The following is a 16,303-nucleotide window of genomic DNA, read 5'->3' on the forward strand; positions in this document are numbered from 1 at the left end:
GTTCTAAGAAACTACTGAAGTTAGCTTATCTAAGAAAAAAGGTTATCAAGAAGTATTTCTACCAGAGTATGGGCCATTTGTGTGTTAATTTCACATTTGATCATTTTGTTTCTCAGGTCATAAAGCGGCCCAAGTGCCTATCTCTTAATAAGTCTTTCTAGGACTCTTTTTGTATTGTTTATATTCACTTCGAAATGAAGAAACAAAATTCTAATGAGACCCCACGGCAAAGGAAAGTGATAACGCTATTTTCTTGTTGCTATGACCATTGCTTTCTGCCACTGAAATCAAACTGCCACTGTATTTGTACTGCCACTCTTTTAAGTACTGTCAATGAAATTTCTTTGTAATAATTTGTATTGTTTTATAAACCTTTTAATTTTATAATACACTTGTTCATTGTATACGTATCTTTGTTATTTGATGTTTTCATATTGAATGTTTTGGCACATACATGGCTTGATTTTCTTAATGTTTCAATTTGGAAGTCGGGAGGTAACACAATAATGGTCACCACATTCTGTACGTAACCTGATGATAATATTTCTTGAATATCAGGGGAAAGATATATGTCATTCAGTAAATAATTATCAAAATTCTGTCAGTTCTTATCATTTGACTGATGTGTTATGTGACACTTCATTGCTGTTTACAAGACGAGAGATAAATACTTTAAAGGTTAAGTCTATATTGAATCATTACATGTCGTAAACAGTGTCGTCCTGCACGTCTTGAAACGTGATATAGACAACACGTGGGACGTCACATGGTGATATATTATATTGGCTATATCCATCGACAGATTGGTGGTATTTGTCATAGGAGGCATCTGGACATTTGTGTCCGGAGTGGTGCATCCTGTGCTTCTCTAAGATCTCTCCAGGATGAAGTGTCTCGGTGACAGTGGGGTCATGCTTCTGATATTTGCAGCTTATTCTGTAATTACATTGTCAACGTGCTTGAAGATTCAATGCCCCTTTTCGTAAGAGACACATCAATTCAAAACTGTGTCACGATCGAGAACATTGGCTTTAAGTTGTGCCAAGTCAAATGTATTGAACAAGGTGGCTGTTTGAGTTTTGAATACGATTTGGAACTTTTAACCTGCCACCTACTGAGTGCTGAATCAAAGAATGTTGAGAAGAATGAAGGACACATATTTCGTCTGAGGAAACCGAAGTACGTTTAACACATGTTGTAATGATTTACCTGTTGAGACCAATAATAATCTGCATCATACAAAATTCTGAAAAAATCAATTACATGAATGTTTATGACAGAAACAGAATTTATCGGGAAAGCTACGTTTTGGCGATTTGTTGTTTCAACAAAAACAACATTGTGATGAATTTTCACGATCTGTCACAAGTATTTTTAGATATGTCTCCTTTTTATACTTAAATGCAATAAAATATTTATAAACTATTCATAACACACATTTAGTGAATATCTCCATATCATATACAGAGGTTAATGCATATATGAACAATTCCTTCAGTTATTATATGGAAACATATCCCTAAATGAACAAAATGCTTACTCCTTTTTTGTGCTTAATGTTTGCGCCAACCTTAAAATAAACCAGCTTAGTACTCCATAGCTTCTATTCAGTCAGGATATAGTTTATATATATATATATATACTGAACAACAAAAGTTCCTATGACATTCAATAAGATTTAATGCAAAGTTAATTTTTTTACCAAATCTGAAACAATTTCGGTTTGCAACAGATTAAAGACTACTCTAAGTGTTCAAATGGTTTAATTCGCCATACTGACATCAGAAAATACGTGATTTCATAAAAAAAACATCAACATGCCAAATTGTCAATTTACAAATCAATAGCGTGTGTGTCCACATCTGGTTGCGATGCAAGGAACACATCTTCGTCTCGGGGGATTGACCAGGCGTCGCACAAAGTCCTGTGGGATACCTGTCCATATCTGCTGGAGCATGTTTCGAAGTTCCTGGAGTGGAACACGTGGTTGACGTCAAAGGCGCCGATCCATCTCATCCCACATGTGCTCGATTGGTGAGAGATCAGGGGAGCGATCCGGCCAAAGGATGTCATTTTTTGTTTAGTTGAAGAGATTTCCTGAACAAGTCGAGCAATATAAGGCCGGGCGTTGTCATGTTGAAAGATGATCTCGTTGTGGTAGCGCTGTCCATTGAGATTTCCCTCCACCACTATCAAACGGGTCCTGTGTCTTGCTGTAATCCCATCCCATACCATAACGCATGACACAATGATTGACGTAACGTTCACCTCGACGTCGGTACACTCGAATCTGTCAATCGCTGTGGCTGAGGTGAAAACGAAACTCGTCAGTGAATAGAACTTGTCCCCACTGCATGTCCGTCCAGAGTAGACGCTGTCTGCACCACTGTAGACGTGCTTGACGGTGGTTTCCTGTCAAAATGGGATGTCTGGCGGGTCTTCTGGCGACAATCCCTGCACACCTGAGGTGTCAACGTACGGTTTGTGAAGATATTCGTCGAAGGCCAGGGATGCTTGTTGCTGTCACTGTTGTTGGCTGAAATCGATTTCGTAGGTTTTTTGTTCGAATCAAGTTGTCATATCGATTATTGGTTACACGTGGCCTCCCACAGTTCTTTGACTGCATTCGTCTGTATTGAAAACCAAACCTTATTTGTTGGAAAAATACACTAAAATATTGGTGTCACAGGAACTTTTGTTGTTGAGTATATATTGTATATTTTGTATAACTCCCTGATTATTCATATATACTTTTGTAGTATGATACCCACTGTCTGTTTACGCTGGTGTACCAAATATTAACGATAAAAGTTTTCTGTTTTTGTTTCTTTGTTGTTTAACGCCACACAGCAATATTTCAGCGATATTGCGACGGTCTGTAAATAAACCACTGAATGTTCTGGTCCAGACTCGATTATTTACAGACAGTCGTCACATAGCTGAAATATGGCTGAGTGCAGCGTTAAACAACAAACAAACAAACAGTGATTGAGATCATGAGCATCGATCTACTGAATTGGGATACAATGACATGTATGAACCAAGTCAGCGAGCTTGACCACCTGATCCCGTTAATCGCCTCTTACAACAAGCATAGTCGCCTGTTACGCCAATCATGGGTTGCTGAAGATCTATTCTCTACCCGGGTCTAAAGATAAATGTGTATGTACACAAAAATAGATGCATATACAGGTATACATCCAAACATACACATGAGCATCATCCGCATAATGTATGCAGACATGTAAGAACTAACCCAACAACATATAGACTGACACTCAAAAAGGAACTGTAACCACAATAAATATACAGATGTTTGTTTGGGGCAACTTTTTCGATACTATCCATTAACAGTTGCATATAGAACATGGTCATATAGTTTTTCTTACTTCTGACCAAATGTCCCGACAAGCCCTCGTGTAGCCAAGTCTTGCAGTGTCACGACCTGATGTTTGAAGGCTCGATCTGGAAAATCGGTTTGTGTTACAGGTAACTGCATCATTATGTTTGAGACAAATGTTCCTCAAAATTAAGAATGCATCAAACATCTCTTATACATGCCAGAACAATTTCTACATTTAATGTTAAATATCCAGAAAGAAAACTTTCATCCACAGAATCAGTACACTCGCCGCTATTATCTGCTCAAACAGATAAAAAGCAAATAGTGATAAAATTTATATGAATGGGTCACTGAAAATCAGTGATGAGGCCTGTTGTTTGCCAAAAGGGAAATGCAGTACCAACCACCACTCACAATTTTCGGATAAAAGTTATTGTTTGTTGGTTTCCTTTACACCGCATCCATCAATACTCCTGTCATAAAAAGGCAGCCTACAATGTAAACAATAGGTTCTGTACACGACAATCCAGTGATCAGTATCATGAGAAATTATCCATGTCGTCAGGGTACGAATCCACACTGTCAACCAAGTCATCTAATCACCAACCACACAAACAAACTGTATTTAAAGACTACAATCAAACTCTGGTAATTTACGTAAAATATTTGTGTACAATTTGCAATATATTCGGGTGGAAAGCAGTTCTCTCCTGAAAGATACATACCAGATAAACCATGTGACCAGTAGGGCAGGTCAATGGACAACCAACTTCACGATGCATGCTGAGAGGGGAACCTGAACATGGTGAGACAAATCTTGTCTGAGGGGCAGCTTGATATCAACAGCAGGGACAGACAGGCAAGGACACCAGTTATGGCAGCAGCATCCGCAGGACATGGGGGCGTGGTAAACCTTCTCATAAATGCAGAAGGTAATGTATCACTTGTTGATGATCACGGTTACAACATTCTACATATAGCCTCTTGTATGGGACATGTGACGATGGTAAAGTATATCTTATCACAGAATATCGTTGACATCAACAGTAGAACGAAGGAGACCTGTGATGATGGCAGCAGACAAGGGTTATAGAAATGTGCTTGCCGTTCTTGTAAGTGAAGGAGCTAATGTGTCATTGACAGATCGACAAGGTAACAACATCCTACTTAACACCTGTGCTGGGGGACATGTGGAGATGGTAAAATGGGTCCTCTCGCTAAACAAGGTAGGCATCAACAGTAGAGGACAATATGGATGGACATCAGTGATGGTGGCAGCAAGACTGGGAAACAGAGAAATGTTTGACTTTCTTATAAGTAAAGGGTGTAATGTGTTACGGACGACACTTGGAGGTACCAACATCCTTCATGCGGCGTGTATTTGGGGACATTTGGAGATATATTCGAAGACACCACTGGTGTTGTCGGCAATGATGGGACACAGAGATGTGTTTGAGTTCGTTCTGAGCAGAGGGGGTAATATGTCAATGGTGACAAAACAAGGCAAGAACATCCTTCACTTGGTCTGTCAGAAGGGAAATCTAGACATGGTGAAGTTTATTCTTTCAAAGAACCTTCTGGACATTAACGCCAGGACTAACAAAGGTGATACAGCAACGTTGATAGCAAGACAAAAAAAGAACATTGAACTGTATGACTTTCTCGCATCGCATGGAGGCAAATAGGTTACTTTTCTACGACATCTACGTTTAGTATGACGTCAGGATATGTGTTTGAAATGTGTTCTTGTTTTGGCTGAAAATATGTGCCGGTTAAAACTTTTCTGTGCGTCTTTATTGCCGAATTGTAAACATTTCAATCGTCTTTATGTGTAATAGTACCTGGTAGAAACACGTTTCTTTTAACTGCGTTTCGTACATTGATAACAACAACCGCAAACTAGTCAAGTCAAAGAGATACAATGAATTCAGTTTAAGTATATCATTACAATCAGATAAATGCTAAGTCTTATTTTCAGCTGACGTTGGATCGGTTTTCCATATCTTACCAAGAGATAAATGATTTATGTGTGTTGTCAATGACGAACCAGTTCCTGTTATATATAGCCACATTCTTCATCATTCACCGATTTGACACAAGTCATATATTCGTCATTACCTGTTTCATGCCAAGTTCCACACAAAGCATAAGATGGGGTGTTGATTTCCTAAGACCAGTTACTCTTCTTTTAATTTCAGGTACATTTTCTCTATTATTTCTAAATTTTCAAAATCCAATATTTCGGAACAGTAGAGAAGCAGTGGTACTACCGTACCATCAAAAGCCTTCAATAGAGAATCTTATGGTCGGTAAACGTTTCGTGAACTAGGCAGTACGTTGATTCTGGTGAGTCTGCTGTTGGTGATTTCTTTGAAGATTTATACCAAAGTCTACTACTCAGATCATCAGATGATTGGTGCTGTACTTCTCAGTACACCTTATGGTGACCCCTGCTCTCATTGATCTCTAAGTAAAGTAAGAACTTCCTCACTTCTCTGATTATTGTTTAAGTAATAACACAACCCATTACAAATACAACAGTGTAACTGGTCTTGAACCTACTCAACTGTATAAACACTGCCTTCTGTCCTGTATATATTCTTGTCAACCATACAATGTACTTCACTTGCTTGATAACGGTGTTAGAACCTACACCAAAACGTCGCTCCTAATTGTAATAAAGAAGTTGTTCGTCCATATGTCTCATCTTTACTCATTACAAATACAGTTACGTATTCTATCATAAACTCCAGATGGCAAAACATTACCAGTAATAACGTTTTTAAGTGCTGCAATTAGGCCATTTACAAAACGGTACAGTGAACATAGTTCGCAGCAGCTAATGCATTGCACACAACCGGACATGTCATATTTGCGGGGGATATGAGTATTTCATGCTTGTTTAAATTGTCTTTATATTCACGTATATTCCCATCCATACATTCTTGGTTCTCTGGGTTTTGTTTTTTCTTAATTTTTAAGACACATGTTTGCTCTATTATATTGCTTTCGAAATCGTCTGCATTCTATTCCAAACATAGGTTTATCTTTTTTGCCTGTTTTTAACACTGGTGTCTCGGTAGTTTTGGGGTCGGTCCAGTTTCTCTTTTTTACGTCCAGGTATGAGTATTCGAGTTGACCAGGCTTTGGGAAAATGTCCACCTTTCTTCTGAAAGAGAGTACCTGTGTAGATCTGGGGTACAAATAGGTCATTAGCAACCAAAGTTTGCCGTACAAGGCGACTATGCTTGTCGTAAGAGGTGACTGACGTGATCGGATTGTCAGGTTCGCTGACTTAGTTGATGCATGTCATCGTATCCTAATTAGGTGAATCAATGATTATGATGTCAATCACTGGATTGGCTGGTCGATACTCGATTATTTACAAAGCGCCTTTATATAGCGGTAACATTGCAACAAACATAACACATCTTAATAAGAGACTAGAATCGTATCTTGAAATGGATGCGTTTATTGAAGAATATTCCGCCAGCTTTAGAAAGGGTCTTCCAGAAATTCTTCAGCATGCAGTTCATTTATATATTTAATATTTGACTTCCTTGTTCATTATTGAACTCGCTACTTATTTTAACAGTTCATTTCAAGACGTAGTATTTATATCGGAGGAAATGCTTAATATGACTAGCTGCTTTAAGCGTAAGATCTGGTTTTGGTGGCTGATAATGTTGTTTGCTTATTTGTTGTTTAACGCCGCACTCAGCAATTTTCTAGAAAAGAAATTGTGTGGATCGATGTTTCTGATGTCAATCACTGGATTGTCTGGTCCTTACTCGATTATTTACAGACCGTCGGCATATAGCTGGAATATTGCTGAGTGCGACATTAAACAACAAACAAACAAACAGTGATTGAGATCATGATCATCGATCCTCAAAATTGGGATACGGAAATTGTATGAACCAAGTCAGCGGGCCTGAATACCCGATCCCGTTAGTCGCCTCTTACAAAAAGCATGGGTTGCTGAAGACCAATTCTTACCCGGACACTTCACGGGGTAGCTGATAATGTTGTAAAGTTACAACGAAGATTAAATAAACTTCAAGACTATTCTATGATGTGAGGTGTGGATATCAATTTAGAACAAAGTAAAGTCGTCATGTTTAGAAAGGGCGGAACACTGTAAGCACTTCAAAGTAAACAGCCTCACCAGGTACTGGCTTCGTCTCTTGAGAATGTCACTTCAGAAGCACCCTCATCAATGCCAAAACTGTTAGAAAGTATAAATTGATGGAAAACACCAAAATCGGGCTACATGCGTGAGTAAGATACTATTCCCACATGGTTTTGTGTATGTATGGATTGCACAATGTTACGTGTCAATTCACAAATTGAAACAATATGTTAATCCAGAAATATGTAAGTAAAAGAACCCAGTGTGAACAACCAGCAAGTGGTATACAATCAACAAGTGTATTACAAACATTAACTAGGTACACATCAATACAAATTACTGCACAGCAATTACAGTGGCAGTACACAATATCGTGGGAGTACAATATATATTCAATGGCAATATAATATGATGGCAGTGGTCAGTATCAAATACAAAAATACAGTGGTGATAGGATAAGTCAGTGACAAAAAGATATATTCACTCAGGGTCGACAACGGCCAAGCTTCCGCTATGGGCTAGGCAGGGAATCAGGGATGATGACCGATGTTCTCCAGAAACCTGGTACCTAAGCAAAGAAAAACGTAAGACACGAAATGTGTGAGAGATACGTAAACACGTTCTTGTTCCACTATAAATATACAACCAAACCAGCCACTGGAAAGTTCCAGACAGTACTAATTGTATTCGTTTCCTTGATATGTGTTGTTTTCTTATTGAATGTTTTTGGCGCATACATTTCTAGATTTTCTTATTGTTTCAATTTGGAAGTCTAGAGGTAACACACTAATGGTCACCACATTCTTCACGTTACCTGATGAAAATCATTCTCGAATATCAAGGGGAAAGGTATATGTCATTCAGTAAATAATTATTATAATTCTGTTGAATACTTATTTGTTCTTATCATTTGATTGATATTTTATGTGACATTTCATTGCTATTTTCAAGACGAAAGATAAATATTTTATAGGTTTAGTCTATACTGAATCATTACATGTCGTATACAGTGTCGTTCTGCAGGACTTGAAACGCGATATAGACAACACGTGGGACGTCACGTGGTGATATATATCATATTGGCTATATTCATCGTCAGATTGGTGGTATATGTCAGAGGAAGCGTCTGGACATTTGTGTCCGGAGTGGTGCATCCTGTGCTTCTCTAAGATCTCTCCAGGATGAAGTGTCTCGGTGACAGTGGGAACATGCTTCTAATGGTAGCAGCTTATTCTGTTATTACATTGTCAACGTGCTTGAAGGTTCGTTGCCCCTTTTTTGTAAGGGACACAACGATTCGAAATTATGGCACTATTGAGAACATTGGCTTTAAGTTGTGCCAAGTCAGATGTATTGAACAAGGTGGCTGTTTGAGTTTTGAATACGATTTGGAACTTTTAACCTGCCACCTACTGAGTGCTGAATCAAAGAATTTTGAGAAGAATGCAAGACACATATTTCATCTTAGGAATCAAAACGACGTAAGTTTATCACATGGTGTGTTAATTTACCAAGAAACCCATAATAATATGCATCATACAATGATAAAATCAATGACATGAATGCTTATCACCACAGAATATCATTTTCTTTTCAGAAACAGAATTTAGCTGAAAGCTACGTTTTAGCCATTTGGTCTAACTAACACAGAATTGTCATGAATTTGTACATTCTGCCATATTTATTTTTTTATATTTCTTTTTTGATACTTAACTAGCATAAAATGTTTATAAACAATTCACAAGACACATAGAATGACACATGTATGAACGAAACTCACAGTTTATAAATCCACATATTAAGCTATGAACAACAATAAGCAATGGTTATAAAGATAGGTATGCCTTTGTGAACAGAACTTGCATGTTATATACACAGTTTTATGCATATATGAACAGTACCCTCAATTATTATATCCCTAAATGAACAAAACGTTTACCCTCTTTAATGCTTAATGTTTGCACCAACCTAACATTAACTTACTTTAGCTTTTGTTTGTATGTTGTTTAACGCCGCACTTAGCAATATTCAAGCTATATGACGACGATTTATAATAATCGAGTTTGGAACAGATAATCAAGTGATTGACATAATGAGCATCGATCTACGCATTTTGGATATGGTGACATCAACTAAGTCAGTTAGCCTGGTCACCCGATCCCGTTAGTCGCCTCTCACGACATGCAAAGTCGGCTTTTATGGCAAGTATGGGTTGTTGAAGACCTATTTTCTACCCGGAAACTCACGGGTCTAACAATAAATGTGTTATTGTTTGTGTGCAATATGTACACAAACAGTTATGTTTATAAACGTATACACACAAACAAACATATGAGCATCATCCACATTATGTATGCAGACATGTAAGAACAAACCAACAATATATACACAGACGCACCAACATGAACAATAACCACAATAAATATACAGATGTTTCCATATTGCTAACATGTCCATACAATCTATTTACCGACATCACACATAAAAGCCATACCAAAAGGAACTATACTTACTCTTGCGCCAGCAACCCATCCTTGCTGTAAAACGTGACTATGCTTGTCGCAAGAGGCGACTAACGGGATCGGGTCGTCATGATCAGGCTCGCTGATTTGGTTTTATGCATGTCACCATATCCAAAATGGGTAGATCGATGCTCATGATGTCAATCACTGGATTGTCTGGTCCAGACTCGATTATTTATAGACCGCCGTCATATAGCTGGAATATTGCTGAGTGCGGCGTTAAACAACAAACAAAACAAACAAACAAAACACGTTGCATATAGGACACACATACATTATAATCATATACTTTTTCTTACTTCTGACTAAAGGTTCCGACTGGATCTTGTGTAGCCAAGTCTTGCAGTGTCACGTCTCGATGTTTGAAGGCTCGATCTGGACAAACGGTTTGTGTTACAGGTAATTGCACCATTTTGATGAGAATGATTGAGGCAGATGCTCCTCAAAATAAAGAATGCATCAAATTAGAAATCACTTGTACATGCCAAAACAATTTCTAAATTTCAATGTAAAGTTACCCGAAAGAAAACTATTGTCCACAGAAACTGTTCAAGTACACTCGTCTCTTTTATGTCGAAACAGATCCCATGGGTCGTAAAAAGCAAATATCAATAAAAATGAAAAATTGTGATGACACCCGGTGTTCGTGTTTGTTTGTTGAACTCCGCATCAAGGAGTTTCCTGCCATACAAAGGCGGCCTGTAACACATCGGTTCTGGACCTGACAATCATGTGATCAGTATCATGAGAAATTATTCATGTCGTCGGGGGTCGATTCCACGCTGTCAACCAAGTCATCTAATCACCAACCACACAGACAAATTGTGATATAAACTACAATCAAACGCTGACTATTTATTTCAGATATTTATATCAACTTTCCAATATATACAGGTGGAAAGCAGTTCTCTCCTGAAAGATACATACAAGATAAACCATGTGACCAGGAGGGCAGGTCAATGGACAACCAACTTCACGATGCATGCTGGGAGGGGAACCTGAACATGGTGAGACGTATCTTGTCTGGGGGGCAGCTGGATGTCAACAGCAGGGACAGGCGGGAAAGGACATGGGTGATGGCGGCAGCATGCGCAGGACATGAGGACGTCGTAAAACTTCTCATAAATGCTGGAAGTAATGTTTCACTTGTTGAAGATCATGGTTACAACATTCTTCACATAGCCACTTGTATAGGACATGTGGCGATGGTAAAGTATATCTTATCACAGAATATCGTTGACATCAACAGTAGAACGAAGTGCAACAGGACACCTGTGATGATGGCAGCAAACAGGAGTTATAGAAATGTGCTTGCCGTTCTTGTAAGTAAAGGAGCTGATGTGTCATTGAGAGATCAACATGGTAACGACATCCTACATTATACCAGTGCTGGGGGACAGGTGGAGATGGTGAAATATGTCCTCTCACTGAACAAGGTAGACATCAACAGAAGAGGACAATACAGATGGACATCAGTGATGGTGGCAGCAAGACTGGGAAACAGAGAAATGTTGGACTTTCTTATAAGTAAAGGGAGTAATGTGTCACTGACGGGAAAGAAAGAAACCAACATCCTTCATGCGGCTTGCATTGGGGGACATTGGGAGATGGTTAAATACGTTGTCTCTCAGGATTTTGTAGACATCAATAGCAGACGTTGGAATGGGAAGACAGCATTGATGCTCTCAGCACAGCGGGCACCTAGAGAAGTGTTTGACTTCATATTGAGAAGAGGAGGTAATATGTCAATGGTGACTTATAAAGGCGAAAACATCCTTCACTTGGTCTGTACTAAGGGAACTCTAGACATGGTTAAGTATATCGTTTCAAAGAACATTCTGAACATTAACGCCAGGACCAAACAAGGAGACGCAGCAGCTTCGATTGCGAAACGAAGAAAGAACAGTGAAGTGCATAACTTTCTCGTGTTGCATGGTGGTCTATAGGTGCCTTCATTTGTACCATTATCCATGTTTAGTATGATGTAAGGAAATAGTGTGTGTGAATGTGTTTGAAATGTGTTTCCAATTTCCTTTTGGATAGAAAATATGTACCAGATTAAACTGTTCTGTGAGTCTCTTATTCAGCGTCAACTTGCTGTTGTATATATATATTATAGAAACATACCATGCGAAGCATAATGTTATTATAATAATGGAAATAAATATTCACTTAACTTCAAATGTCCATCTACTTTTCTCAGTCAGAACTGATTGACACAGATATGAAGGAACATATAAGGTCATCTGTGACATTGATCAAGTTTATGGAAAGAGAAGGGCATCCGTACATGATTCAATTGTCTTTAACTCAGGAAGATTGTGCCAAATTATTAGGCCAAATGGCTAGTGATCTTTAAATGATGTCTAATTAGGAGATCAACCTGCTGTGCTTTTAAATTTGATGTAGTCCCACTGTAGAATAGATATCTCATATTTTAATTTGGAGCCTAGTGCTTTAGCACAAGGTTTCAAATGTATAAATAAGAGGTATCTACTTTACAGTGGGATATATCAAATTTCAAAACACAGTAGCTTTATCTCCATTCTACCATGACGGCAACAACGGTTTGAAAACGGTGCTCTCTTGCAAGTCGTAACAACACAGGGTGCGCTGGTCTGCAATCTAAGAACATTCCGAAAAGTGGTCACAGGTGGTTATATATGTAACACTTATTGCTTAAGTTGAAGATTAAAAAGAACATAGTCGTAAGTAGTTCAAAATAAGTGTTCAAAACTCTTTGTTTTCTAAAAAATGAAGTTGACAAATAGCACTCCAAACTTATTCCAAGGACAGATGTTTTAATTTCTACCAAACCGCTCTGCACTGTTTGAAATGACCATGTAATTTCTTGGAATTAAGGGAGAGAGGTCATTTCTTGGAAATCGAACATGCCATTTCCATTGTAGGGGTGCCTGGTTGAAGAAAAAAGGTATTAAAATGATAAACGAATCTATTTCTACAACAAAACTTCATGAATTAACATTCTATAATATACTTGACATGTGTAAGTGTTATTAGTTAGTTTAAATAAGTTAGCAATTACCTCCAGTAAACAATGATAAGACCAAAGTAAATGCCTCTCCACCCCTAACTGGATGTGGCAGAACTTGACCTACATCATGGTTACTCACACCTCACAGCTGTCAGTGGCTGACAATTTTGTGTACACGTTCTCCGTTATTAGTTAAAAGAAGCAAGATGACAACCCATATCTATGATGTGATTCGACATTAACCTGTAGATTTACTGGGAATGGTCGAGTCTGCTGGTGCAATATGATTACCACTGGAACTGAGTATGGCTGAACAGCCGCTGTTTAGGCTGCAGACGAGCTGGATTTTTTGACACGGGGTATCTGCATTGTGTGACCTGTCAATTTCAAGATTTCACGGACTCTAAGACAGAGTGTGAAAGAAATGAGACATTTGTGGCCCAGAAGTAGTGGTGCGTGTTCTGAAATGATTTTCATCAAGTTTGACTTCAATGCTTTTCGAATAGATTAGTGTTTTCTGAGTGATGGACTTTCAAATCCTCTTCTGCCATGATGGTTGACAGGGATGACAACGAATACCGATCACAAAAAGGTTTGTGAGCAACATGTTGCCATGAATAAAGTTTTTTCAAACAAATTCTTATTATGTTCTTTTTTACTTTCATCATGTTTATTGTCGGTTGTTTAAATGAGGAAATAGCTTAAATTGTTCGGATTCTGGTCACCATAGAACATTTCCCTAACAGTTTCATAAACATTTCATTTCTATGCAAAAGATATACATTCGTTATTTTTTTTAATGTCATCATCGAAGCAGTCAGGCTTGCGGCCTAGAACGCCCAAAACATCCGATATCGAACTCACATATTTCCTATATTTGACGCTATGCTGTCTATTTATTCGGGACAACCCTTAACTCGGCGTGTATTAGAGACCTGGCTGGTATTTTTAGAGACCCAGGTGTAAGAGAGGAAATTTAGATACGTTTTACAGTTCATATGGGGGTGATCCATCGGCAGCCATTTTATTATAAATCGATATGTAGGCCATCTATTTATTCATACGCACGTTTTGTGTGAAAGGCTTAATATATTTGAAAGGGGTTTTCGTAGCTAAAAGGAAACCTCTTTTTAACCCATCAGAATTAAGCATTCATCAATGTCATTGTAGAATTCAATATATTCATCTGTCAATAAAGGTTTCCTGCATATTTTGAGGAACTTCCTCGAGATAACACTATAAGCTGGGTTTTTACTTGTTGTTGTTGTTGTTGTTGTTTGTTGTTTAACGCTGCACTCAGCAATATTCCAGCTATATGACAACGCTTTATAAATAATCCAGTCTGGACCAGACAATTATGATTATGTTATAATCATACTGAGTGAGTGAGTGAATATGGTTTAACGCCGCTTTTAGCAATATTCCAGCAATATCACGGCGGGGGACACCAGAAATGGGCTTCACACATTGTACCCATGTCGGGAATCGAACCGGGGTCTTCGGCGTGACGAGCGAAGGCTTTAACCACTAGGCTACCCGACCGCCCCTTATAATCATAAGTATCGATCCACGCAGTATCGGTTGCCAAAGACCTACTCTACCCCGGATCTTCACGGATGTGGTGGTTAAACTCTTCTAATAGACCCAATAAGCTTCTCTGATTGGGATGTTCCCAAAGCCCTGTGGTCCACGCCGTGATTCTTAATGGTACTGGTGGCATATTTTACATTACTATCATGAGTGTCTCTTCATTGGCTCTGTTGTTTTTTTCAACTACAATGTAGTTGATTATTGGCTTGCTCCGCCTGAATTCTATTTCTCCCTGCTTCTCTCGGGTTGACAATCGCTGTTACGGATGTTAGTGTGATCACATCTAAATAGTGATGATACATTTTTTTCGTGAAGAGGTGAGCGTATGTTGCCCCAAAATGTTACAAACACATCCAAAGGCAAGTCAATTGTCAGTCGGAAAAAAACACGTTGACACACGGTACATGTCAAAATAGGGAATTGCAACAGAAATATTTATTGTCACTGATGCATCGAATTTGGAAATGGCTTCCACAAACGTTATAAAAGTTTTACTAAAGCATTGATAAGCAAACTTGTATATTTGCAGAAAGGGTTGGCTCGATTGGACCTCCAAAATTGTGAAATGTAGACACCAAAGGTTCGAGCTGCATCCAGATTGCTTGACTAAAAAAGGAATGTAACAATTTGAAAATTGAAGTCACACCCTTGCCCTGTGGAAAATATTTTGTTTATCTCAAAGTTTATGCTTAGATATAAATATAAAACAAATGGCGCAGTTTGACTTGGTTCAAATGGTCACCACGTTCTTGACACTGCCTGATGATAATCATTTAAAGAAAGATATATATCATTCAGTAAATCCTTATTATCATTCTGTTTTTATATTGATTTGTCCTTTTCATTTGATTGATGTGTTATCTGACATTTCATTGCTAGTTTTAAGACGACAGATAAATACTTTACAGGTATGGTCTGTAGAGAATCAGTTCATGTCTTATACAGTGTTGTTCTTCATGATTTGGTGACACCAGACACTTTATTAACAGCCCTTCAGTTGAAGCCGCCATTGCAACAGTTGATTGTGGTCCATTGTATCTTACAGGTCACAATCACCTATTGTTTTGACAAGTAACCATTGTAATTATCTGGTTTAAAATCAGGTTATTTGCTTTGATAAGGAGACTGCTTCAGGACACTTCTACCTATTATTTGTCTAATCAACTTTTGGGCTTCAAATCTGTTTCACTTTATATTTATTACAAAAACAAAAATATTTTTTTATGTATTGACATCAGACATCTTGACGAGGCAAGGGAGTTTTCTGACTATACAATTCTAGTTTCCACCCTTTCCAAACTATGGTGGAACTTCCGAATTTTGGCTAGCCTAACGAATCTGTGCAAAGTTCACTCAAAACTGTGTAACAAAATCGACATCTGAATCCTTAACAACACGGCAACTTGCGTTGATGGTTCAGTCGATTGCAGGATTTGAAAAGCATGTGTGCCGTCAACTGGCCGTCGACAAATATCTTTTCCAAATCTTTTCATGCACGAGATATGAGGGATTGAATCTGACATATAATACATAACTCGTAATAGCAACTGATGACGCTATAATTAAGCGGCGAAATTCTAGCCTAGTTCGACAAGAGTGAGAGTTGGACATTATAGTCAGTAGTCCTCCCTTGCCTGCAGAAGGAGACATTTGATTGCTTCCAATATATTGTGTGAACTGCATACTTAGACGAGTTACTTTGATGATCAAAAGGTCAAAGT

The 16,303-nt window shown here is 38.2% G+C and overlaps 1 protein-coding gene across 1 annotated transcript in view; it reads left to right on the forward strand.

Moving 5' to 3' along the window:
* Positions 1-4,145: 4,145 nt before the first annotated feature.
* The window catches only part of LOC139457425 (ankyrin repeat domain-containing protein 17-like), a 114,688-nt gene continuing 102,530 nt past the window's right edge, over positions 4,146-16,303 (forward strand). Inside the window, exons 1-3 of the mRNA XM_071238825.1 lie at positions 4,146-4,275; positions 7,964-8,059; positions 10,892-11,734. Of these exons, the coding sequence (XP_071094926.1) occupies positions 4,146-4,275; positions 7,964-8,059; positions 10,892-11,734 (1,069 nt within the window). The remainder of the gene's footprint in view (positions 4,276-7,963; positions 8,060-10,891; positions 11,735-16,303) is intronic.

This window comes from Haliotis cracherodii, unplaced genomic scaffold, assembly GCF_022045235.1.
Source record: "Haliotis cracherodii isolate W230 unplaced genomic scaffold, xgHalCrac1.p SCAF_12, whole genome shotgun sequence".
Lineage (NCBI taxonomy): Eukaryota > Metazoa > Mollusca > Gastropoda > Lepetellida > Haliotidae > Haliotis > Haliotis cracherodii.